We start from the raw sequence: 25,437 nt of genomic DNA, 5'->3' as shown, positions 1-25,437 counted from the left end.
CCCAACCAGAAAAGGAGCTGGGTTGGGTGGGCCCCAGCCAGATGGCTCTGCCCATTTCCCAGAGGGGAAAACTGAGGTCATCCCGAGAGACACAGCAAGAGTCAGCGGGGGTGGAGGGGCCTCACTGTGCACACGGGCGGCCCGGGCTGCCATGGTAGGGGTCGGGCACGGGGGCTGGAGGAAACAGCAGCAGCCTGTGTGCCCTAAGCGCCCCCGCCCCCCCAGCCTGCGCCCTGACCGGCCTGGCTCTCACTGCACCGCGGCTCTTCTCCCCTCCCTGTTAAGCTTCCACCAGCGGGCACACCGGGCCCAGCCCGGCCCAGCCTGCACGCCTCATACCCCCTCGCCTGATCCCTGATCCCCTCTGCAGCCCTTCGGGTCCTGCATTTTGCTGAGGACGCCAGGGGTGACCCACCTGCCCCTGCCAGGCCCTTTACTGCAGGGGCCCCTGCGCCTCCCCAGCGCTCCCGAAGCTGCTTCATCCCTGCCTGGCCGTGGCCCCGCCAGGGGCATAAGCGGCCTCGGGACTCGGGCACCCCAGCTCCAGTTCTTGAATCTTCCCTGCGTTTTGGTCGGTGGCGACTGGACCCCGGCTGGAGCTGTCCCCCTCAAACCCGGGCCTTCTGGTCAGAGGGCTTGGGAGGTCCGGGGCCTGCCTGACCCGACCCTCCCCACTCCTTCCCCAGTGTTGGCCTTGCAATGCGTGTCCAGCTGAGTCACCACCACGACCTGCAATGCCCACAGAACCATGTGCAAGGCCACGCTCTGCTCCCTGGAGATGGGGCAGTGGGGCCGGCTAGGGTGGGGCCGGGGTCCCAGGGTCAGAGGTGCCGCCAGGCCAGGCAGCCCGTGGGCAGAGAGCAGTCGCCACCTTTGTCAATTCCAGAAAAGGCTTTGGGTCCAAGCAGCCGGGCTCCCTCCCTCCCTCCCTCCCTCATTCCTCCCTGTCCTTCCTGCAATGGGGACCATCTTCACCTGGCTGGGGAGCTGCTGGGGGAGGAGCGGCCTCATCCCGCGGGGCATCTGGAGCAAATCACCATGAGTGCTGTGCAACGGTGGTGGACGTGAGGAGGGGCTGGGTCACGGAGGGACTGAGACGGGGGTGGTGAGACACACACACACACACACACACACACACACACACACACACACACGCACACAGCCCTACAGGCAAACACGGGAAGGCTGCGTGCCCTTCCTGGCCACTACCCCGCTGCTGCCCCGGCAGCACCCTCCCTGCCAGCCGCCACCTCCGAGGTCTTCCGGCTCCTTCAAAGCCGGGCACAGGCCCTTTCCAGGCAGCCTCCCCGACAGCACACAGGGTCTCCCGACCTGGAGCCCAGACCAGCCTGCTTCTCGGCACGCCCACCCCACCACTGCTTCACGTCCACCTCCGCTGTGACCTTCACGGGCAGCTTCACAGCTGCCCTCTGGGTCGATGACCCTCTGCCTGGTTTACATATAAAAGAAGGGGGTCAGGGGGCTTCCCTGGGGACACAGTAGTTGAGAGTCCGCCTGCTGACGCAGGGGACACGGGTTCGTGCCCCGGTCCGGGAAGATCCCACATGCCGCGGAGCGAGCCATGGCCGCTGAGCCAGCGAGCCATGGCCGCTGAGCCTGCGCGTCCGGAGCCTGTGCTCCGCAGCGGGAGAGGCCACAACAGTGAGAGGCCCGCGTACCGCAAAAAAAAAAAAAAAAAAAAAAAGAAGGGGGTCAGGGTGGCTCAAGAGCAGACCTGGTTGCACGGGAGATTGGGGGGCGGGGACCCACTCAGTCTACGAGGCTTCAGACCAGCCCCGCCCCGGCTCCTCTCACCAAGTCCTTAGTGCAGACCAAGCCCCAGGGGAGGGCCGCCCTGCTGCTGTCTGTGCCACACCTGCCATGCGTGACTTGCCGGTCTGACTTGCATTAACCACAGTCTCTCCCTTTGCAAAAAACGCCCCCGCTCTGTTTCCTTGCAACCATCTCTCAGTCCACGTGGCCAGGTCACTTCTGCCCTCACAACTGCCCAGGGTCCCTAGTCTCATCATACAGACAGAAATCCAGTCCAGAGGGATGAGAGAGTCACCCCAAGGCCACACGTGGCGACGGCAGCAAAGCTCAGACCCAGGCCTCCCAGGTGTCAGCCCTGAGCTCCTCCCAGCATGCCATTCTGCCCTGAGACTGGGGGTAACTTCCTACCCTGCAGCCGGCCCCCCTCCACCGTCCACACAGCATACACCATTTCATCCACCACCTACCCATCCACTTGTTCTTTCATCCACCCCCTTTCCCACCAGCCAGCCCCCCACTCATGCAGCGCCCATCCACTCATTCCTCCCTCCACCCGTCCACTCTCTCAAACGTCATCTATCCACCCATCTGTCTTTTCAACCATCCATCCATGCATCCTTCCATCTATCCATCCACTCACCCACCCACCCATCCATCCATCCACACAACCACTCACTGAGCCCTCAGAGGACAGAGAAACCAGAGAGGCTGGGATACCAGAAAGGACTCTGGGTGAGAAGCACCTGGACTGGGCCTTATAGCACAGGGGAGATTGGAGGCTACGATGGGAGACCAGAGAGGCCGCTCAGTGAGAAGCAGAGCACAGGCAAAGGCGCGGAAATGGGAAAGTGTGCAGTGGAGGTGGGCAGTGGAGAAGATCCAGGAGCCTGGGGGTGTGGGCAGAGCCCTCTTGTCTGGGGTCTAGAACCAGGAGGCTCAGGCTTGGTCTAAAGGCCATTCGTGGGGAGGGGTTGGCAGTGATGAGGCGGCTGGTCCGGGCACCACGCTCGTCAGCCCAAAGGGGGCCTGGTTGCCCCACACCCACCTCCTCACCAGGCACTCACCTCCTCTGCACCTGGCCTGACACCCCACCTCCGGGCCTCTGCTCTGGTGGGTCCCTGGGTCAGGTATACACCAGTAGAGGACATCTGGGAGTGCAGGCGATGGACCTTGGCCTGGTTGGGTTTGAGATGGACATCAGTCCAGGCCAGAGCCTGGCAAACAGGCCTACAGTTCCCGTGTGGCAGGAACGGGCCAGGCTGCAGGGAGGGGCCAGGGCAGGCTCCAGCGCTGCGGGGTGCTGCCCCCTCAGGGCCTGTGAGTGCATTGGCGGCCACGCATCCTCCTGCCAGCTGCCTCCCAGTTCTGCCCTGTGCCACCCAGATGGGGGCCCAAGGGCTGGCTATAAACCCCAACCGGAGGCCAGCACAGGCTGCCGCCCTCCCGGCTCCTGAGCACAAGGAATGGCCTTTCCCAGGGCCCTGCTGCCGCCGCTGCTCACCTCAGCCTCGACTGTGAGCTTGGGCGAGTGCGGCTGGCTGGCGAGGGGCCCTGTCTCTGGTTCTCGCTTGGCCCACCTCCTCAGTGGGGAGGGGGCCATCGGGGGGCTTTGAGGGGAAGGCTTCCTTAGGTCCCCCACTGGGCTCACCTTCCCTCACCCTAAACGAGCCTCCTGGTCCTGAGCCTGGCTTCACCCAGGACAGGGGTCACAGCCCGCTCTCCAGGAAGGCAAACCAAAGCTCGGGTAGAGGCTCGCGGTGCTCAGGTCTGCGCTGGTGGCCTGGGCCGGAAGGGGCTCAGCAGGGCGAGCCGCTCGCCCAGGGAGGGACAGAAGATGCTCCAGGTGGACCCGTGGGGAATGGCCCGGGGCCTGCACCATCCCTGGCCTCTCCTCCAGCCCCTCCTCCTGTGTCCAGAACGGGTCTCAAGGTCGGATGATGAGGGTCTGTCCCTATCCCTCTCCCAGGTGAGGCCTTAAGGTGCTTCACCTGTGAGCAGCCCACAGCCCTTCCTTTGTGCGAGACCATTACTAACTGCAAGCCGGAGGACACAGCGTGCGAGACCTCGCAGCTGACGGTGGAGTCAGGTGAGGCTGGGGGCCCGCAGGCTGGCTCTGTGGGGCTGCACCAGCCTCGGGCTCCCAGCTCCCATCTCAGGGCCACGCTGCAGACCCTAACAGGGTAACTTCCCAGGGCAGCCGTTAGCTTAGGGGTCTCAGGGGAGCACGGGAAGAGGCAGGAAGGGCAAGGTCAAGTGCATGGAGGCTGGGGCGGCTGAAGAAGGCGCTGGGCAGCGGGGCGCAGGCTCTGATGCCTGCCCTCCCCGGCAGAGTTCTGCTTCAACCACAGCCCCGGGGTGACCAGTTCCTGCTCCAGCTCCTGCGAGACCGCTGACCCAGACAGCATTGGGGCTGCCTACCCCAGCTACTGCTGCTCCCATGACCTCTGTAATTCTATGGGCGTTGCCAGGCTCAGTACTGGGGCCCTGGCCCCTCGGGGGCCATAATCCTGGGTCATCTCCTTTCCTGAAGAGCCTGGCACTGCTGGCGGTCAGCGCTGCTGGCATGCCCCCATGGCCCAAGCTCACTGGGCCTCAGGCTACTCGTGGGATCCTAGGGGAGAGAACAGTTTCAGGGCACTCTCTGCCCTCCTCCTCCACCAAACTTGTAGAAAATAAGGTGAGGCTGGAGACGACCTCTTTTCTTCTGGACGCTGAGAGCCCACAGACCGCCTTCAGGCAGCTGGGCTTGGAACCAGGCGTGTTCTGGCCCCTGAGCCTCATTCTCACCCAGGGCCATTTTGACCCATTTCACAGATGGGAAAACAGAGGCTTAGGGGGAGAAATGCATCCTGGGCCAGCCTTCCTGCATGTCAGACCAGGCAGGACCCATTCCTCAGCCCAAGGAAAATCTGACCCCGCTCCCAGAAGTCCCTGAGACCCTGTAGGCGTCTCCCCCGCCCCCCACCCCCAGGATGGGGAGGGAACTGGGGTTGCAATCCAGTTTTCTCCACGGGCGAGTATGCCTGTCCAGCCCAGGGCTGCCGCAGCAGCAAGGGGAGGCTGGGGAAGCGGGCCTGTGGAGCTCAGCCTGCCTACCCAGGCTGGGTCTTCCCGAGTGTGTAGGAGTGGGGCGCACCTGGGCCTGCTGCCACCCATACATCTCCACGGGCCTCAGTCACCTCCTGAGACAACGGGCCTACTACATCCTGGGCCCTGGGGACAGCTGAGATTAGAGGAGGCTGTGTGCACGGAACACGAAGGCCATGCCAGCTCACCCCTGGCCCCCAGGGCCAGCTCGGGGGTCCCGGCCGTGTTGCGCCCGCAGCACTCCCAGTGGCCTGGCCTGTCTGCCCAAGGGTGGGCAGCAGAGCGGCCTCGGAGGCTGACCAACCCCCAGGGGCCCAGGGTCCTTAGGTCCCAGGAGGGCCTGTCTCAGGCTCCTGCCCCTCCCTCACGTGGCTCCCAGCTGTCCCTGGTGGTCACTTGCTCCAGCCCCGTTATAGGGAGGCAGAGGCGGGAGCCAGAGGGAGCCCAGGGTGTCTCTGCCCACCGTGCCATCGGGCCTCTGGGCTGGGTACTTTCCACGCTCTGCATTGCGGCCAGACTTCTAGACAGCACCTAATGGACCCTGCACTTGGAGGGACCCTCACCCCAAGGAGTGGGAGGCTGAGTCACTCCCACCTCAGCCTCACCAGAGGAGCAACAGGGAGGGTACCTCTGGGCTCTTTAGGGGTGCAGAGCAGGTGAGCAGGTGGGTGGCAGCAGGCACCTGTGGGGCCTCCGCCCTGCGCCGACATGGCCAGCAGACGGCACGCGCCCCTCGGACCCCTCCCCTGGGCACCCAGGTCATGCGTCTGCCGACACCTCCACCGGGAGCTCAGTGAGGTGGTCTGAGCCCAAAGGGGCCCACCAAGTCTCTGCCCAGCCCGTGGGCCCGCACCCGCCCCGGGTGATGGGAGGCCGCGGCGGAGGGGCCTCAGGAGTGGCCAGAGGGCGCCCGGCAGCTGCTCACACCATCTGCGGGCACGTGGGGCCTCAGAGGCAAGAAGCTGGTGCCAGACCGTGCCCACGTCCCACCTCCAGTCATGGGGAAGCTGGTGGGTCACAGAGAACTGCAAAGGGAGGGGAGATGCCCACCAAGGGTTACCAAGGGCTGCTCAACCCCCCACCCCTGCCCACTGGCAAGGGAAAGGAGCAAGGGTCCCTCTTCCATTACGTTAAAATCGAGAAAAGGAGAGATGAGGGTGTGGAACGCCACCACTGCCCCCACCAGGAGCTCCAGCGCCCCTCCTGCCCCCGCCCCGAGTGTCCTGCAGGCAGGTGGCAGGCGGGGGGGTCACCTGGGGGCCAGATACCCCACAGACAACACAGGGTTGTGGGGTGCTGGCGCGGACTTCCCTGTAGCCATCGGCCTGTGGGAGGTGGGGAGCATGGCCCAGAGGAGAACCAGTGCCCGGCCCGCGTGCGGGCTGAAACAGTCACTTGAATTTCTCAACAAAAGCGGCCAGTCCACGGGATCAGAGTGGGACTCGCCCCAAGAGCCAGGCTGCAGATACACTTCCAAAGCCCCAGCCCTGGCCCCAGTCCCTCTAGTCAACAAGGACCCTCCTCCCCTCTGCTGTTGGCCTGTCCTCCAAATGTGGACCGAGAGCCTCCCCTCCCCCTGCCCAGCTGGGGTGCATCTCCCTGAAGTGGACACAGAAGTCCCCATGCCCCTGGGGCAGCCACATGCAACCCAGATGCCCTTGACCATCCTGAACACCCCTTCTCTCTCTGACACACACACACACACACACACACACACACACACACACACACACACACACACACACACACACACAGTGCCAAGTGGGTCAGACCACGCCCAGGCACCCCCATCCTGTCTCCGCAGCCCCCCGTCCTGCTCCAGGGCCCCAGCCAACCACTTAGGACCACTGGCTGGACCTGCCCAGGCTCAGATCATCTGCGCGCACCATTTCCTATCTGTGGTCCCACCCCGGAACTTGTCCTGTCTGGCAATGCTCAGCTCAGACACCTAATACGATCCCCCAACCTCCCCTGCCCCCGACCTCTCAGGACCTGTGCAAACACCTCTTACACAAAGAGAAACAGACATTCTGTGCGGGTGCCCAACTGCCCCCCACGTGGCCACTGGCTCAGGACAGGCATGAGGCACGGCCCATCAGTCCCCAAGGCCCTCAGGCTGCCCGGAAAGGTGGACAGGGCCGAGGCCCCAGCCGACCACCCTGGCAGCAAACCGCTGACCTGCTCCCCGCCTCTCCAGCCCCACTGTCCCATCGCTGAATGCCTCTTGCAAACCCAGCTGCTTCCAACTGCCCTTCTTTCCCAGGTCCCAGTGCTGGGCCCTCCTGGGCAGGTGGTCAGAGCACGGACACCACCCACACCTCCATCACTCACCTGCCTTACATCCCAGGGGTCCCACTCCCTGCCCTCATGGAGCAGCCTGCAAAACAGCCCCTATGCTCCCCCTGGCCCCCACGCATCAAGGCCCACTGACCTCTGACCCCCCTGGCACCCACACCCTGCCCGGTGACCCCAGGAGCCTGGGGGCCCAGACCCAGACTCTGGGGCATGACCTCCCAAGTCCCTGTGGAAAACTGCAGATGAGGAGAGGACCAGGGCCGGAGGGGCTTGGGGCAGCTCCTTTCTGGCCTCGACCCCATGTTCTGTGGAATGTGGACAGCATCCCAGCCTGCCAGCGTGGTCCCCAAGCTCACCCAACAAGCCCGACAGACCCCCACGCCAGAAAACACCCCTGGGGGACCAGGGCTTCGGAAATGAGGACTCCCCAGCAAGCTCACGTTTAAGACCCTTTACTCTTGGGCTTTCTTTAAATAAAACAGAAATACTGCAGCGTTCCCACGGTGGTTGAGGCAGGTGACACTGTGGGGACACACGAGGGGTGTGGCTGTGCTCCTGGCTCCAGCTGGCAGCGGGTCGTGGACTGGGTGGCAAGGGGGCAGTCCTGGGCCCCAGCTGCTCTGGCCTGCCCATGGGCCGGAGGGGGCAGCTGCAGGGGCACAGGGGAGCAGGCACCCTGCCCTGGGCAGCCCCCACACACGGGAAAGCAGCAATCCCACACCCAGAGCCCTGACCTCTGTCCCCAGCCAGCCGGGGTGAAGGGTGAAGGGTGAAGATGGGTGAGGGCACCCAGGCAGAATCCCACACCCTAATCCCTCCTCAGCAGCAGGCCCCAACTAGGACACCCCCAGCTACGACAGTTCACCGCCTCCACTGGAGCCCCTGTGCCATCGGACCTGCACTGGCCCCAGCACACGCTCCAGGGCCACAAGCCTCTGCTGCAGGACCTGCCCCCATCCCAGGAGCCCGGTGGCCAGGCCTCCCTCCTGAGTGCCCTTGGGTCAGCCTGCCTGACCCCTGGTCTGCCAGACTCTGCCCTGGGCCTCCCCTTCCCTCACTCGCAGCCAGAGGGATCTGCCTTGAAATGCCGCTCTGATCCTTCCCAGCTCCTTGCCGTGCCCGCCCCAGCCCTGCCTCCAGGACTGCTTGGGCCTCATCCCCAGGCAGCTCGGACTCCAAGCTCCGGTGCTCAGGGCAACTCCAGCCAGTCCCCTGCTCCAGGCACTCTCCCCCAACTAGACACACGGACACGGGGCTGCACCTGCTGGGTGGGCCACCCCCAAACCCTGCTGCCTGCATGCCAAGGGCCCTGGGCCTCCCAGTTTGCCCATCGTCATCATCCTGAGCGCATCGGAGCTGGTCTGGGTGCCTGTGTCACCCGCACCCCGTGCTCCGCGTGGGATGGGGCGGAGAGGGGCATCAATAATGGGGGCGGGGGAGGGCCCTGGGCGTGCGAAGGGGGCTGGGCCGGTCGCAAGGCCACTCCAGCTCAGAGAGCGCCCAGCCCGGCCAGCCCGTTCTGCGCTCTCTGCCTCCTGGCAGGCGGGGAAGGGTGGGCAGCTGCCCCGAGGTCAAGGCTGGTGGGCAGGGCGGGTAGGCTGTGGCGCTCACTGGTCCTTGACAACACTGCCGAGCCCGCTCTCAGCCCGGAGCAGCTGGCTGCTGGCCTCGTTGTAGGCGATCCAGTGTTGCAGGTCGGCTGGCAGCTCAGGGGGCTCCACCTGCAGGGGAAGACGAGGGTGAGACTCCCACGGGCCACCCGCTGCCATGGGGACCAGCAGGGCCGGGGGTTGGGGGGTGGCGGGGACAGCCAGGCTGCTGTCTTCAGACGTCTGGACCTCGTTCCCCAGCCCCAGCCCCTCCCAGGCGTCCGCAGTGCAGGTTCCTCCCCAGCCCAGCTCTCGGGGCACCACACCCCTCATCAGGCCTGTCTCCCCCGCTGGGTGGCAACTGAGCCCTCTGCACATTCCCAGATCTGGGGCAAAAACCTCTGAAGCCAGCTGGTTGGGGGGGCGACGGGAGACCCAGAGCGGCCAGAGGCAGGGCAGGGGATGGCGGGGCAGAAGCGGCGTCAGAACGGCTCTGCCGGGAGAGCCCAGGACAGGGCCATGCCTGAGGCCCCCTCTCAGCGCGCCAACAGGAGCCGGACGCCACCTCGCAGCTCAGCACCGCGCTCCTGCGCCCTCCTGCTCAGCCACACCAGCCGCCTCCCTGCAAACTCGGCCACCATTTTGTGACGGGGCAAGGGGCTGGGCCAGGCTGGAGGGGTCCGAGGACTTGCGGGCCTCTCAGGAATGAGGGGGAAAGCCCGCCCACCTCAGGGCGTCAGGGAGGCTGGGCAGAGGTGCTCAGAGTCGGGTCACAGGGTAAGTCTGGGCAGAGCCAGGCTTGGCTCCCGGAAGCATCCTCCTCCCGGCCCAGCTGGAATCACCAGGTCCAGACTTGGCTGTAGCCCAGCTCTCCCTGCAAGGCCGTGCTGCCCCACACCAGCCTTTCAGCATGCAGATCTCTGGGCACTGGGCCCAGCCTGTCCCACACCAAACCCAGGACTGCACCTGGGACCCTCCCGACCCACAGGTTCAGGCCGGGTGACTCCTGACCATCTGGGGCCGAGTGTCCTCGCCATGCCATGGTGTGGGCGCCCCCTGCCTCTCATGTAGGTCTCACCCATCAGCCCCCGCCTGACCACCCTCCCCTGCAGGACAGTGGCCCTGGCTCCCTCTCCTCCACCTTCTGCTCACAGCTCTCAGCCCGTCGATTTAAAGCCTCGATGGCCATCCCCTCCCAGCCTCCTGACGCATGAAGGGACATGCAGAGCACCTCTGTGGGTGCGCGGTGGGAGGCATCCAGGCCCTTTGGGGGCGTCCCTGACTCAAAGAGACAGAAAACCAGGGGACTGGGCCTGTGGCCCACTGTGCAGCCTCAAGCAGTTCGCATTGCCCCTCTGAGCCTCAGTTTCCCCACCTGCGATATAAAGGAAAGGCTAGCCTCTCGTGACTAACGTGCGGCTGTGTTCCTCCTCTGCTCCTGTCCAGGGCCAGAGAGGGCAGCACCCTGCCTGAGGGCACCTAGGGGCCCAGCGGGCCCTGGCTTTGGCATGGAGGCTCCAAGCATGTTTTTAGGAACGTGCCTGCAGCAGGAGCCTGCCCTGGCAACCAGCACCGCAACGGCATCCCCAGGGCCCAAGTGCCATGATGCAGCAGCAGGCTGTGCTGGGAGGAGCAGGCCCTGGGGAGGGGCCTTGAGCCCCAGGCAGGTGCTGCAGCCTTTTCTCCAACTGGAAAAGGCAGAAGGGCTTGCAGCTCTACAGGGCTCAGGGCTCACCCCTAACCCAGGTGATGGTGACCCAGCCCCTCAGGTCTAAGCTGGGTGAAAGGGCTCTCAGGTCCTTGAGAACTCCCAGCAACCTCCCCTCACTAACGCCCCAGCCCCCATCTCCCCACCCCACCCCCACCCGGCTTCCATGCTACATTCAGAACCAAGGACCAGTGAGGCCGGCTCCGCACTCCAAGCTACACTTAGACTCTTTGGGAGACGCCTGGTCTGGCCTTCCCTGTTCTGGAAAAGGCGTAGCGTGGGGCAGGGAGCCTTGAGGGGTTAATAAGGGATGGCAGGAGGGGAGCATGCTGAGTCCGACTACAGAGAGTTGATGAGGCGACCCTGAGAGGTCCCAAGAAGAATGGCATCAGTGAAGAAGGCCCTGGGTCCAAAGAAAAGGGCTGGAGCGGTACTCGGCCGGACAGGGGCACCCCAAAAGAGGTAGGCGGCAGGCCTTCCCCAGGGGCGGGGGGCAGGGACCAGGAGTCCTCAGGGTCCAGCGGGAGGAGTGCGCTCGGGGCGGGGGACGCTTACCCTGCGCTTGCACAGGTGCTGCACAACGCGCTCCGGCGAGGTGCCCAGCACGTGCTGGCGGGAGCGCAGCAGCGCGCACACGAAGCCGTCGCGCAGGCTGATGAAGCGCGCCTCTAGGTAGAAGGCGCGGTCGTCCCAGCCCAGCAGGCGGGTGCGCACCTCAAACGGCTCGAGCAGACGCAGCGAGCGGCGGTAGCGCGCGCACGAAGCGGCCAGCACGGCGCGCGCCCCGAGCGCGCGCAGAGCCCCGAGCACGCCGCAGCGGGCCAGGTGCGCGGCGCGCGCCACGTCGGCCTCGCGCAGGTAGCGCGCGTTGTTCATGTGCAGCAGCAGGTCCAAGTCCGAGGGCAGCACGCGGCCCGAGTAGCTCTGCTCAGCCAGGAGGTCACGGACGCGGGGCTGCAGCAGGCGCGCGCGCAGTACGGCGCACGGCACGCGGACCAGGTACCAGCCGTCCAGCAGCGCGAAGTAGGCGAGCGCCAGGGCCAGCACCGCCATGAGCAGCCCCAGCATCGCGGCGGCGGGCGCAGCGGTGCTGCGGGGCCCGCGGCGCTGGTGCCGACAGTGCGCGCGGCAATGCAGCCCTGATGCCCCAGCTCTGCCGGCCAGCCTGGGAACCGTTGAGCGCAGCGCGGCCGGAGCGAACCATCTCGCGAGGCTGGCTGAGGGGGGAGACGCGCCGGAGGCCTGCGCGGAGCCCCGCCCCCCGCCCCGGGCCCCCCCTCCCCGCTCTCAGTGGTCCGTCCCACCCCCGCAGCCCGCGCCGCTTTTGCTTTCCCCGGAGCGGGCTGGGCACAGGGCGGCACTCCGAGCACCACAGCGGCATCTGGCGGTGAGTCCCCGCGCTGCAGGTCTCCCGCAGCGTTGCCCGCCCTCTGCGAGCGCGAGCCCCTCGCGCCTTTCCCTGGCTCTTTAAGACTTGGAGTGACCCTGGAGATTCCGCCTCTGATCTCCGAGGGTCAGAGTCTCCAGCACTTCCCCGGCCTAGGCTGTGGAATTTGGCAGGACACATGGACATAGGCCGGTCCCTAGCGGCGCTGCTTGGAGGCTGCTGGAAACCGACCCTCCTCTACTCCAGAACCACCAGGGGCTGGCTCGCCACTTTCGCAGGGCGACGGCCCCATATGCGGCGGGTTCAGGGAGTATCTCAGTCTGGCCCCAATACACCTTTTCAGTCTCAGCCTGTAACTTCATTACCCCTCCCCCCACATTCACCCCTTCCTCCCCAAAGGTCCTGATAACCGCAGCCTCATTTCCAAGCATTCCCACCCTTTGCACTTTTTGAAGTTGGAGCGAATAACGTCCCGGATGGAGAGGGAAGAGTCAGTAAATGACTCAGCAATCGATTCAAAGGCCTTGCCTTAGGCACTTGGGACGCCTGGCCTGGCAGACTGCCACACACAGTAGGTGTCCTCTTCCTCTTTTCTGCGAGGCCAGAAGGGAAGGCCCAGAGAAGGCCCGGCCGGCCGGCCTCCAGGCCTCTCCAACGAAGGTGTTTGCCAGTGACCCTGGAGGCCGCCTCCTTAGGTCAGTACTGGAGTCCCGGGATGGGTGGGTTTAAGGAGTGATCGCTGAGGTCCCAAGGCTCTGAGAACGCATCTGGCAGCAGCTGGACTGAGGCAACTGGACTTTCATCCAGTCCACACCCAGCCTGGGCTCGGGTTGCGGGGTTCTTGAAAGCCCCTGAAGAAGGAGATCCAGGGGTAGCCCTGTTCCACAGTCCACGCTGGGGCTGGGCGGGCTCCCATGCCACGTTCACTGTCAGGGCAGAGGCTGAGTTTGTTGCTTCTCTGGCTTTGCTTCTGGGGCCAGCAGCTGGGCAGAGTGGGGTCTGGGTTTCCCTGGGCCTTGGCTCTGCTTGGATACTCCCAGGGACAGGGAGCTCGTTTCCTATCAGGGCAGGCCCAGCTGCCCTAGGAAGCCCTGGCGGTGAGAAGGCCCTTCCCGCACACTGCTCGCGCGTGTCCCTGTGATGCTCTCCCTGCCCTGGCTTGGCTCTGAGCTGTCTGTCCGGGGACGAGCTAGCTTCTCAGGGCGAATAGAAGAATGACATGTTCTTGGAGCCCCCCTTTGCTGCTCCTCTGAGAACACAGCCTCCTTGTCACCCACCTTGTCCCGTCCCCCCAGGGAGGGCCCCAAAGCTAGAGACCTGGTTCTGGAGATGTCAGTGAAGTTTGGTGAATGGGAATCCAGCCGGGAGCTTATGAGACCCCTGCCCCCAACTTCCTCACAGCCTGTGCTCCCCCCACCGCCCTGCCCACCTGGCTTCCTTCTGAGCTTCTGCTATCCAGGAGGCCACCCAACACCACACACACACACACACACACACACACTGCACATGCTGTTGTCCCTGCCAGGGGACCCTCCCTGCCCCATCTGACCCTTTCCTGAAACCCGGACTGGGCTAGATCCCCAGAGCCCTGGTCTCACTCCACTTTTACTCACAGATATGATCCGTAGGCAGGGGGTGCTCTCTCCCTGCTGGACCTTGAGGCCAGGAGGCCAGGGCCTGGTCTGTCTCGTTGATTGCCAAAGCCCAGGGCCAGCTGGATGCCCGGTGCACCGAGGGCGCTCAAAACGTGAATGCTGTAAGGACCAGCGCCTTCTCTGCCCCCCCTCCCCCCACCATCGGGCCGCTTCAGTCCCACACAATGGACGCAGGCATCTTGTGATGGGTCACTGGCCGTTTATTGGGAGGCTGGAAGGAGTCCTGGGCGCGGAACCTCGATCCCTTCCCTCGGCCCTGGCTTGGAGTATCCAGCAGGGTGGAGGAGCAGAGGAGGGGTACTTCTGGGTCCCCTTGGTTCCTCAAGGACTCTCGTGTCTGGGTAGCACCGGGCGTCACCGCCAGAGGTAGTCCCGCAGCCTAAGTTCTAGCGGCTGCCTGCTTGGATTCGAGGCTCCAGACCCAAGAGGAGCAGGGGCTCAGGATGCCGCCCGGCAAAACAGGAGCAGCGGTGCGAGTGGCCGGAACGCGGCGGGAAACCCCTGGACCGGGACCCAACCTCGGCCCCGCCCCGGCCCCGCCCAAGCTCCGCCCATCCCCGCCCCCAGAGTCGCTCCCGGGCCCCGCCCGGCCCGGCCCGGCCCGGACCCCAGCAGCGCCCCGCGCGGGGCACGGATCCTGGCGGCAGCAGCTCTGTGGGCTCTTTTGGCCCAGCCCCTCCGCCTTCGAGGGCTCGCATGGGTCCGCGCACGCCTTGGTCACCACCACAGTGCCACGAAGGGGTAGCCTGCGGGCGGGACAGAACCAGGATCGCGAGGGCGCAGACCTGTTTGTCCGCAGTGCGAACTGGGGGACCGGCCCATCGTGGACCTGAAACTCAGTTCCGTAAAAAGGGGGCGGTCTCCCTAACAGAGGGTAGCTCTATCGCAGCCCTGGGGGAGACCGACTCGATTACTTCTGTGCTGGGGTTCTTTTCTGGGTGCTGTCTGCCCAGGGTGAGTCCCGGAGCCAGCGTCCCCGGTGAGGCAGACCTGGGCTCCCAGGGCATGTGCTGACGTTCAGGCAGCGGGCCACGGTGGTGGTCCAAGCATTGGGCACAGGCGAACTGCTCACCTGCGGGCTGCCCCAACACCCCACAGCTTTTGTGGGGTGGATGGATGGGGTCCCAGCTCTGTGCCCTGCAGCTGTGGGCGCTTGGGCAAGAACTCTGCATCTCTTCTGACTCAGGAAGGGCCCCCTGGGGTACTCCAGGACTGCACAGCACCTGCTGGAGACCCACTCTCCTTCCCATCTAGCTTGACTTCCTGCTGCAGCTGGAGTCCAGTGGGGAGGGTGGGGACATCCCCAGGGAGCCAGACCAGTCATCAACCTCAGCCCCGGCGGAGAGATGTCCGGCGAGCCAGAGTCCTCAGGGGACGAAAGCCCAGGACTGGGTGTGGCTGGGAGCTGGGGCCAGGGCGGGAGATGCCCACTCAGGGGCCCGATTTGGGGTGGGCAGGAGCCCTCTGTGTGACCCTGGGTCAGCTCCTTGACCTCTCTGGGCCTCTTTCTACCGGGGTTGGAATGCAGCCTCACCAGTTCTAACTGTGTGATCTTGGGCAAGTTGCTTCACCTCTCTCTGCCTCGGGTTCCTCCTCTGCACAGCCCTGCCCCCAAGGGGGGAGGAATGAATGAATGACTGCAAGGGAGGCGGCAGAGGAGTGCGGGGCCCGTGGTGAGCGCTATGCCATGTCTGCTTTTGTCGTCACCTATTACTATAGATGCAGACAGACCAGGACAGTATCTCTCCCACGGAAGGTGCTCGGCAAATGGCATCTTAAAAACAAAAACACGTCGGTCTGTCCGGAGGATCACCTCAGCCACCACGGGGTGTCTCGTCCTTACCAAGGAGAGATAGAGGTTTAAAAAAAAAAAGCGGTTTCCTGAAGAGAGTGTGACCAGGTGTGTAACTCGCAGGCTGCTCCTTATTCTTGCACAGGAAGCGTCACCATGAGGGTGAAAACGGGGACGGAAAATGGGGCCCATCCTAGGGCGTGGGGAGAGGGTTCTGCACTTCCTCTTTCTTGCTTTCCCACAGTTTCTGACGATGAAATGGTGTGGGGTGGAGCGGGTGGGGGTCCCAGTCCAGATGCTGCGTTGGGCCGGCTCAGGGACCCTGGGCTGCCCCTGCAGGTGGCCCCCATGCTGTCCTCACCCTTGGAGAGGCAGAGCCCCCGTCAGCCCTCCATCCTGCGGGAGGGGGAGACCTGCCCCGCGGTGCTGGGTCCGGAGCGCTCCTGCGCCTCCCGGGGCCTGTCCCTCTTCTGGAGGCTCAAGGCTGCGTGACCTCAGGGACGGCTCAGGAGGCGAGAGGAGGCCCTGGGTTACAGGGCATGGGGACCCACCCGCCATCTCTCTCCTCTCATGTTGACCCAAAGAATTCAAACCACTGGGGCCCAGGGCACCTCACCTCCATGAGCCTTGGCCCCAGGGCGGAGCACCCCTCCACAGGGAGGCGCTAAGGTGTGGGTTGTTGTGGGCTCTGAGTGCGGGGACCTCTGGTCTCCTCTGCCCTCCCGACGTCACCACCCGCAACACTAGGCTGCCTGGGGCTCCCTGTGCCCTGGCCTGGACTCTGGTGAGTGGGACCCCACCCCACCTGCTGCTGTGCCAACCTGGAGGGTCTCTCCAGTACCCGGGTTCTAATCCTGCCTAATCCACCACCCAGCGCCTGGTGTGGGCTGGAAGCACCGTCCTGTGCAGGCAGGTCTCACCCAGGGCCCAGCCCTCCCTGAGCCCTGGTGCCCGAGGGCAGGGGCCAGCTGGGTTTTCAAAAGGACTTTCCCAGGTATGAAAAAGGCCAGGCAGGGGCCGTGTCCCCTGGGGCTCCCCCAGGCCTCACAGTTAGTTACCCCAGAAGGAGCCCCAAGCGTGCGATGGGAGCATCCTAGAGAGGGGAGGGGCCCGCAGTCGGGGTTGGGGAACTGGCTCAGCACTGGAGACCCTCTTGTACAGTTTGAATTTTTTGCTCTGGGTGTGAAGCCCTTACAACAAACAAAATAAGAAATTGAAGAAACAGACAGAGGGGCTGTCCTCAAGCTGAAGGGGGAGGACAGCGCAGGGGTTCTGGCGGCCTCATGCAGCAGCAGCAGCCCCTCCCACCCTGAAATGTCTCCATGCCTTGAAGTCTCTGGGTCAGTCCTCACAGCAGAGATGGGTCCCAGTGAGCATCTGAGGCTCAGAGAGGTTGAGCAACATGTGCGAGGCCACACAGCAAGAGCCGGGAGGTCCCAGGGACACGGCCTTGCAGCAATGTCCTCCCTTCCAGGAGTCAGACATTTGCTCCTGCCCTGGCCGGAGCCAAGGGCACAGCCACAGCCACAGACGTGGCCCCAGGTGGCAACCTTCCACAGCCCTGGACCCCAACCTTGACCTCAGCCTGCAGGCATGCAAGGACAGGTTCTCTGCAACCAAGCCCATGGGCCTTTATTAAGGGCCTACTGTGTGTTGGGGTTGCTGCCCCAGGACCCCTATGAACATGGGGAGCTGTTCCCCCCTCCAAGCTTCATCTCTTGGGGCTCCCAGGACCTCACACCTCTGACCCTAATTCTACTCGGAACATTTCCTCTCAGCCTTTTTGGGGCCCTCCTGAGAGCCTGCTTCATGCTGGGTGCGGGGGACACCACGGACAGGACCTGGCTCAGCTCGTGGAGGGGGCAAGCAGGGAAGGCTTCCTGGAGGAAGAAGTGCCTGAGTGAAGGTTAAGGGGTGGGTCGGAATATTGGGAGGGGGTCTGATGGGCCATCTGCACGCTGTTCCACATCACAGAGCGCAGCCTGCCGGGCGGTGGGAGCTGGGCAGGAGTCCTGGAGGGAGCCAGGGAGGGCTGGAAAGGGCAGAGGGGCATCGTCCGACCTGAGTTAGGGTTCAGAAGGGGCTGTGACTGGACCGGGTGTGTGTGAGGAGTGCCCCCCGGGCACCACTGCCCAGCATGGGACACAACAGGGTCCTCCTGGATCCTACAGCTGCCCGGGGCCCCAGAACAGCAGCACACCAAGAGCGGTGAGCAGCGTCAGGGTGACAATGGCCGGCTGCAGGGCGTGGGCCCCGCTGGCGTTGCACAGGTCAGTAGAGCAGCATGTGACGTTTTTCTCGCCCACGTAGTAGTTCTCTGAGTCCTCCACACAGTGCGAGCTGCAGCCCTTGCTGATGAAGGTCAGGAGATCAGCAGCACCTGGGCGAGGCATGGGGACCACTGGGCGAGGGCCGGGCCCTGGATACTCACCCACCAAATATAGACGGGAAGCTGGGCATCTATATTTATGTGTGGACAGGAGAACAAGTGGGCAGGTGGGCAGGTGGACAGAAGGATGAACAGTCCAGCGTAGAGACCTAATCCCAGGCCCTTTGAATCCCTGCCAGTGGAGGGAAGGTGCAGGGCTTCTAGGGGATGGTGCAGGGGGCAGGGCAGGGGCACAGGGAGGCCTGCGGGGACAGCAGGGCCACTTACGGATGCGCTCAGTCCAGCACTGGGTCTCAGAGTGGCTGCAGTTCTGCACGTGCTGGCATTGCTGGTTGCTGACCTCGGCCTGGCAGGAGTAACACTGCAGGGCGGTGCCTGCAAGGTGGGGATGGGGTGGAGCTCAGAGGCTGCCCCGCCTGCCCTCCCACGCTGCGGGGGTGTGGGGGGAACCTCTTTTTCTCATAGGTCACACAGAGTAGAGAGCACTGTCTGGTGCACAAGCACCACAAACTGGGGGCCCCTCACAGGGAGGGCGCCACGCCCACCCCCTTGCCTCTAAGGCCCTGTTATGATGCCCACGCTCCTGAGAGGGACGCACACCAGGCAGGTGAGGGCAGGATGGACAGGACACTTCACACTCCCTCTCAGCCTCCCCCTCCCCCCGACCCGGAGCTGTGAGCCCGTAGGTGCGCCCCTGGCCCGGCCCTGCTCTGTCCCTGGGGGCAGTGGCCCCAGCTGTCATGAGGATTAGGTCTCCTCTGGGTAAAACGATGAAGCTGGGATCCACGTCACCCCAGTGCCAACAGGTTCCCCGCGGCCAGCCTGTGCTCGGGCACCACACACGCCGGCCGACCCGTGTGTCCTCGGGCACCACCACGATCCCTGCTTCCCAGAAGAGGGAGCTGAGGCTCTGAGGCCTTTACTGATCACCCGGGGCCCTGGGCCGGGAGAGTCCCTACCAGGCCCGAGTCCAGACTGGAGCAGTGCAGGCCCACAGCCTACCCCTGCTGCCCACATCAGAAGCCGGGGCTGGGCCTGGGCAGAAGGATCTCTTCCTTCCGTCCCTCTGTGGCCCTTCTTCACTTGAGGCCCTTTGCCCCTGTGCCCCTCACCCACTCCACAGGCTCTCTGCGCATCCCTCCAGCAGCCAGGCCAGCCCCACGGCACTGGAGGAGAGACCCCCGCGCTGCCCGGCCTGCTCCCGCCTCGGGAGACAGCTAGGAGATGACCCGGTATCCTCGCTGCACTAAGAGCTGCCCCAGGGGGAGCTGGGTGGGGTCAAAGCCCCTTCTCCGCACCCCTGCCTCGTGTCCTTCCGCCCAGCCTGCCCCCTCCTTCCTCTCTGCCCCTCTGGCCTTCCTCGATCATCCCCCCTTCCCCCCCCCCGGCCCTGCTCCCCCCACACTGCCCTGTGGCCCCCTGCGGTCTCACCTGGCTGCAGGGCCAAGACAGCGGCTAGCAGGGCAAGGAGGACAGCCTTCATGGTGGTGGGTGGGCAGCAGGGAGCAGACCTTGGGCGGCTTTATATTGTTCTGCTGGCTGGGGTGGGGGGGTGGCCGCCCACAGTCAACACCAGTAGCTTCCTGGCTGCAGGGCCCCAGGGCGGGGCAGGTCCCAATCTCCAGCCCCCAAACGGCTGCACCCTCCCGCTCCCTTTGGCCTTCTTTCTGCTTCGGGAAGGCAGAGCCTGCCCGGGGCAGGGGCCATTTCTCAGCCGCCCCAGGACGGGGCCCCAGACCACTTCTCCACCACCTCAGAGGGGCGGCAAGGCCAGAGAAAGGAGAGCGTATTCCCCAGATTCACTCACTCCTGTCTTTGACCCAGGTTGAGGGCCCCTCTCTCGGCCCCACTGTGCTCTGTGTGGGAGCCATGCTGACCCCTGTGGCTGAGTCCCACTGGGGTGACAGGCCTTGATCAGACGGCACAATCAGCAGGAAGGAAATGTGGGCTGCAGAGAGGGGGCCTGGTGGGGACCTTCTGGGGAGGCTGCCAGGTCGCACGGGTGTGGAGCACAGCGTACGGGCTGGAGCTGCGGGCCTTACCCTCATGACCTCACTCAAAACCCCACCACACCGTGGCACTTTAGCTGCAAGGGAGTCCTGGAAATGCCGCGTCAGTGGCCTCTGCGGGACGAGGAGGTGACAAGAGCTCAGCACTGGGCCAGATATTTTCCATCCAGACCCAGGCCCCCTCTCCACCCTGTTTGTGTCCTGGGTCCCATAAGGATCCTATAAAGGCTTCCACTGGCCAAGACCTGAGGGTGAGATGCTCAGCAGTCAGGCCACTTGTTCTGCCGCACCTGAAGCCTGGGCCACCATGGCGGCAGCTGCATCCATGTCACCAGCCTTCTCCCATCACAGCAGCTCCAGCCAGCCTCTGGGACTGGCCCTTCCCCTCATTCCTCTGCACCAGGGAGGGCCGGTGGCTCCTGGCTGCTGCTGCCCTCTCAGCCTGACCCTCCCTTTGTGCCCAGTCTCCCTGGGACCCCTTGGAGTGTCGACCAGGTGGTGGCAGGCACAGGCTGCACCCACTGCCTGCTGGCCCCAGGGTGTGTCTGGGGGCGACGAGCTCCTCCTACAGGGGGAGAGGGCCTCTCATTTCCTCAGGTCTTCCTGGCCCTGTGGATGGCCTCGTGGAGCACATCTCACTCCCCTCCTTGGTTTACCCCCCAGAAAAGGGCCCAGGGCACGTCAGGGGTGGAAAGGATGTTGCCAGGCGCAACATCCTTAGGGGAAGGGGCTCCGTGGGCCGCAGGGAAGGCTGAGGGGCAGCGGATGCTTCGCAGTGGGGGGCAGCCCGGGAGCAGGGTGACAGGGCAGTGTGGGCCAGGGGTGCCCTGAGACCCGGCCCTCCCGGGATTCACAGCACTCCTGGGGTCTACCCCGCCCCCAGCCCCCCGGCTCCCCCCAGGCCGGGCTCTGTCCCTTTGAGCCTGGGGCCCAGAGAGGGAGGAACTTGCTCAAGGTCACACAGAGGTGAGCGTGTCCCCTGCACCGGCGCACCTTCCTTGCCCACGCTACGTGCCTGGTACTTTCTCTCCGAACATGCCCCCCCCGCCCCCCGCCCCCTCAGCTCAGCTGCGTCACGTGGGATGTAAAATGTTTGTGCCTTCACTGTTCCCTTGTGGGGCTGCCCGTCTGTGCCCCTCCCCCACCCCAGTTCACGGGGGGCTGCGGTGCCCTGGGCTGGGACCTTTCTTATCTGTTTTGTGTTCAAGGCACCCAGCACCTAGCACCAGCCTGAAGCACTCATTCTTCAAATATTGACACTTGCCCGTGTGTTCGCTGATGTGATTTGATATGAAGTGGTTGCTGTAAGGCAGTGGTTCTCAGATGGGGGCGTTTCCGTGACCCAGGGGACGTTTGGTGGGGCCTGAAGACATTTTCAGTCGCCCGAATGGGGGCGCTCCTGGCGTCCAGGGGTGCAGGCCGAGAATGCTTCTCCACACCCTGCCGTGCGCAGCACAGCACGACAGAGTCCTTGGCTGACACAGGCAGGACCCGCCGGGAGCCCCGGCGGTGACGCCGCTTTGCTGGGGTTGGGACCCGCCACTCTCCCTTACGATGTTTCCCTTTGTGGTGGGAATCTCTGCTATATTTTGGAGGCACGTAATTTGTCTGGTTGCACAGATTCACAGCCAGAGAGGAATTTGCCAGGATGAATCCCACCTGGACTCGGCCACGTCTGATGTAGAGAGGGTCTGGAGGAGACTTTGGGCTTTAGGGGTTAGTGCGGACCCTGTAATGAGTTAAGACTCCTGGGCTTATTGGGATGACGGGAATGCACCGTGCATGTGAGAAGGACGTGAATTTCGAGGGCCAAGGGCGCAGTGCTATAGGCTGAACTGTGTCCTCCCCTAATTCATATGTTAGAGCCCTAACCCCCAGCCTGATGGTTTTCAGAGAGGGGGCCTCAGGGTTGGATGAGGTCATGAGGTTGGGGCCCTCACGATGGGATTCGGTGACCTGAGAAGATGTGGCGCCAGCTCTCTCTACCACGCGAGGATACAGTACGAGGGAACCACCTGCAAACCAGGAATAGAGTCCCCACCAGAACCTGCCCGCCCAGGAACGCTGATCTCAGACTGCTGCGCTCCAGAACTGGAAGAGAAAAAATTCTCTTGTTTATGTCCCCCATACTGGTATTTTGTTATGGCAGCCCAAGCTGACCGAGATAGATGACCTAATGGACATGACTCAAATATAGAAGACCACGGCTGTGATGCCCTGTGGACAGTTATTAAACTCCACTCCTAATAACAGTTTGAGCTCTGACCTGGGCCCCAAACTGAGCTCTCACTGGGGTCAAAGTCTGAGCGCCGACCCTGGGCCAGTGCTGAGCCCCATCCCGTCACTCATGCACGGGGCATGCAGTGAGCCTCAATGCAGCCTGGATCCTTTGGTGGGATCCAGCTTTCCGGGAAGGCCTGTGGGGGCGTGACTGCCTGCGGTCCCTCCACACAGGAATGGGGTCGAGGTGTGGCTTCGATGTGACTTCCCCTTAGCCCCCTTCCTTTCCTCTGCTGTGCGGCCACCTCCTAGGACTCCAGATTTTCCTGTTCTCTTGTGGCCCTCCACCTGCCCGCCCAAACCGGTTGGGTTCCCTGGAAACCCTGCCTGTTCACATAGCTCAGAGATTTCCCTGATCTTGTCAGTGTGAAGCTGGGGCTGCTAGGACTGGTGGGGCTGGGCACTGCGGGGAGGCAGGCTGTGTAGGTTAGACCCACCTCACAGGGGTTCCTTACCAACGGGCCGCTGCCACCTCCTGGGGCTGCCACGTGGTTCCACACTTTCATGGACATCAGTTTTGGATGAATTCATTATTTTATGCAGAATTTATTAAAAAAATAAAGATGGGGTATACTGCAAAACTGCAACTGAATTCTCTTCCACATTTGTAGACATTTTCCTTTAGAAAAATGCATGTATCACCAGGAGGGTAACTGGTGCACTGCCAGATCCCTGACAGATTGGGGAGAGCGTCCACAGTGCCGGGCTCCCCATTATAGGTTCTCAAAATTAAAGCCGTGTGCTGCAAGCTCCGACTCTGTGAGGGTGTCTCTGTGTGTGAAAACTGCATGTAGGAGCGACCGTGTGGAATGCATGTGTGAGGGTGTGTTCCTGGGTGAACAGTGCACGTGGAGGGCGTGTGTAAATGCGTGTCCCACAGCTGAGTGTGCGTGCAGGGCACTGAAACCCCGTCCACCTGATCGGTGCGCCAGCCCCACACCGTCTGTCCTGGGCTCAGGGGTCTCTGTCCCCAGAGAGCCCTGGTCACAGAGGTGCCCCTCCTGTGTGTTCCCAAGTCCTCAGGGCCTCGGTGCCTCTCAGGACTGAGCCCCTAGCCGGCCCCCCTTCTCCTGTCCACTCCTACTTCCCCGAGCAAAGTCGGGGAGCCAGGAGCTCCGGCCACACCCCCAGCCCCCAAGTAAAGTCCCCTCTGCTGTGAGAAACCCTTGCCCTGGCTCTGGGGGGACCGGACATCTCTCCACCCGAGGGTCTGGAGCCTGGGCTGGGTGCCCAGCATGGCGCAGGCCAAGGGCCATGGGCAGAGGGGCCGCAGCACTCAGGAGCCCCGTGGGCTTGGAAGACAGTGAGAGCAGGACCTCGCCAGGCCTGGTGGCCCAGGAGGACCTTTCTGGGACACGTGGGATGCCACTGGAGGGGGCGGTGAGGGGGCGTCTGCCCAGCCAGACCCTCTCCAAGGCCTTTGGGCTGTGGACAGTCTGGCTTGGTGGGGGGCCTGACCCTGTGCATTGGGGAGATACTTGGGGGAGGGGGCCCTCCATGCCAGGCTTCATGTGACACCAGGGGATGGTCTTCCTTCTCCTTGTCTCTTCCCGACCCCTTCCTCTCTGCCTGAGTGGACTCAGTCCTGGAGACGAGGCCCGAGGCTCCCAGTGTGATCGTGGGAGCATCGGCCCCAGCAGGTTCTGACGGGAGCAAGAGATCCGGTTCCCACATGGTGGCAGCAGAGTGCCATGCGGGGATGAAGCCGGCCTTCCTGGGGTCAACCTCACCATCCCCGGAGACCCCGCTGGCTAAGGGCCCTCCAGTCCGCCGGGGGCAAGGGCAGAAGCCAGGGCCAGGGGAGGCAACAGCGGGTTCAGGGCGGCCTGGGGGGAGCGAGCAGAGGCCAGACGCTGCCTGCATGTGGAGGGCAGAGCGTGGGGGTGGGGGGACAGAGAGTCAGGGACGACTCCGCGTTTTTGGCCGGAGCGATGGAGACGTGGAGCTGCCACTCACCGCGGTGGGTGGTGTGAAGCTGGAGCCCGGCCAGGGGAGGGGTGCGAGCGCAGGTGTAGAAATGCCGGCTCGAGGGTTAGAAGGCTACGTACGTCGGGACGCTGGGTAGGGCACAGGCGGCTAGAGTTTGCGGGAGGGGTCCTGGCAGGAGGCATAAATTTGGGAGCTGCCTGCCTTTGCTGGTAGGCACAGCAGGAGACTGGAGGAGATCCCAGGAGGGGGCGTGGACAGAGAGGAGAGAGCCGAGGGGGTGAAGCTGGCCCGTTGGGAATCAGCAGGGGAGGGTGAGGAAGGAGGGCCAGGGGTGGTCGCGTCCTGGGAGCCAAGGGAAGAAGGTGAACGAAGAGGGAGAGAACTATTCAAATCTATCCTAGCTCCCTGTTGCTGCTGCTACACATGACCATAAACTGGGCTTAAAACAACACACAGGGCTTCCCTGGTGGCGCAGTGGTTGAGAGTCCGCCTGCCGATGCAGGGGACACGGGTTCGTGCCCCGGTCCGGGAAGATCCCACATGCCGCGGACCGGCTGGGCGCGTGAGCCATGGCCGCTAAGCCTGCGCGTCCGGAGCCTGTGCTCCGCATCGGGAGAGGCCACAACAGTGAGAGGCCCCCGTATCGCAAAAAAACCCCCAAAACCCCCACACATTTATCATCTTACAGTTCTGGAGGTCAGAAGTCTGACGCGAGCCTTACGGAGCTAAAAATCAAGGTGTCCACAGAGCTGGTTCCTTCTGCAGGCTCTTCCTTCTGCAGGCTCTTTTCCGTCTCCTGCAGGCCCTGCATTCCTTGGCTGGTGGCCCCTTCCTCCATCTTCTAGGCGCACACTCCATCCTGCGGCTGCTGTCACATCTCTTTTTCTCCCTCTGCCTGCATCCTCACATCCTTCTCCGGCTCTGTGCCTCCTTCCTCCCTCTTATGAGGACCCTGTGATGACACCGGGCCCATCCTCATAATCGGGATAATCTCCCATCTCAAAAATCGTAACGCAATTGCATCTGCAAAGTCCCTGATGCCATGTGAGGTGACCCAGTCACCGGTTCTGGGGATTCGAGCTTGGACGTCCTCTGCCCCCCCATGCAAAATACATTCACCCCATCCGAAGGTCCCCCAAATCTCAACTCATTACAGCATCAACTCAAGTCTGAATGTCATCCAAGTCTCCCCAGCTCAGAAATTTCAAATCTCATCATCCAAATCATCTAAATTAGGGGTGGATGAGGCCAGAGAGGAGGAAAACAGCGTTGGCCGGTGGACTTCGCAAAGGGAGGGGCTCAAGCACTGCCCTCCTTCATCAGAAACGTCCCGACTCGAGGCCTCCCGGCTGGGGGCGCCGGGCCCACCCTGCCCTGCTGCCACCCCTGCCCAGGACAAGAGGCCCCGCCTTTTCGGCCCAGAGATGCACCCATCTCCGAATCCGAGCCTACGGTCACCGCGCGCCCGCCGCTACCCGCGGAGACACAGAAACGCCGAGTCCCCCGGGCCGCCTAGAGCGTCCCGGAAGTGGCTGGGGGAAGGC

At 63.7% G+C, this 25,437-nt stretch overlaps 2 protein-coding genes across 2 annotated transcripts; both read right to left on the bottom strand.

Annotated features, from left to right (window-relative positions):
• Nucleotides 1–7,591: 7,591 nt before the first annotated feature.
• On the bottom strand, nucleotides 7,592–11,669 carry THEM6 (thioesterase superfamily member 6). Its single transcript, XM_004265287.3, has 2 exons — nucleotides 11,008–11,669; nucleotides 7,592–8,876 (listed from the first exon to the last, which is right to left on the bottom strand). Exons 1-2 carry the CDS (start codon nucleotides 11,518–11,520, stop codon nucleotides 8,763–8,765), a joined length of 627 nt encoding a protein of 208 aa, XP_004265335.1. The 5' UTR covers nucleotides 11,521–11,669; the 3' UTR covers nucleotides 7,592–8,762.
• A 1,983-nt stretch (nucleotides 11,670–13,652) lies between these two features.
• Nucleotides 13,653–25,429, bottom strand: LOC101287703 (prostate stem cell antigen). The gene is made up of 3 exons (XM_004265288.3): nucleotides 19,107–25,429; nucleotides 17,943–18,050; nucleotides 13,653–17,666 (listed from the first exon to the last, which is right to left on the bottom strand). The coding sequence occupies exons 1-3, from the start codon at nucleotides 19,156–19,158 to the stop codon at nucleotides 17,452–17,454; spliced, it is 375 nt and encodes a 124-aa protein (XP_004265336.1). The 5' UTR covers nucleotides 19,159–25,429; the 3' UTR covers nucleotides 13,653–17,451.
• Nucleotides 25,430–25,437: the final 8 nt, after the last annotated feature.

Source organism: Orcinus orca, chromosome 17 (assembly GCF_937001465.1).
Source record: "Orcinus orca chromosome 17, mOrcOrc1.1, whole genome shotgun sequence".
NCBI lineage: Eukaryota > Metazoa > Chordata > Mammalia > Artiodactyla > Delphinidae > Orcinus > Orcinus orca.
This window is presented reverse-complemented; position numbering and strand designations above follow the sequence as displayed.

What these genes read in the sequence shown, in the direction of transcription:
- LOC101287703 (XM_004265288.3), bottom strand. Translation starts at nt 19,158, where the DNA reads ATGAAGGCTGTCCTCCTTGCCCTGCTAGCCGCTGTCTTGGCCCTGCAG. An exon ending in TGTCTTGGCCCTGCAGCCAG is followed by an intron (nt 18,051 to 19,106) that starts GTGAGACCGCAG and finishes CCCACCTTGCAG; the next exon opens with GCACCGCCCTGCAGTGTTAC. An exon ending in GTGCTGGACTGAGCGCATCC is followed by an intron (nt 17,667 to 17,942) that starts GTAAGTGGCCCT and finishes TGCCTCGCCCAG; the next exon opens with GTGCTGCTGATCTCCTGACC.
- THEM6 (XM_004265287.3), bottom strand. Translation starts at nt 11,520, where the DNA reads ATGCTGGGGCTGCTCATGGCGGTGCTGGCCCTGGCGCTCGCCTACTTC. An exon ending in AGCACCTGTGCAAGCGCAGG is followed by an intron (nt 8,877 to 11,007) that starts GTAAGCGTCCCC and finishes CTTCCCCTGCAG; the next exon opens with GTGGAGCCCCCTGAGCTGCC.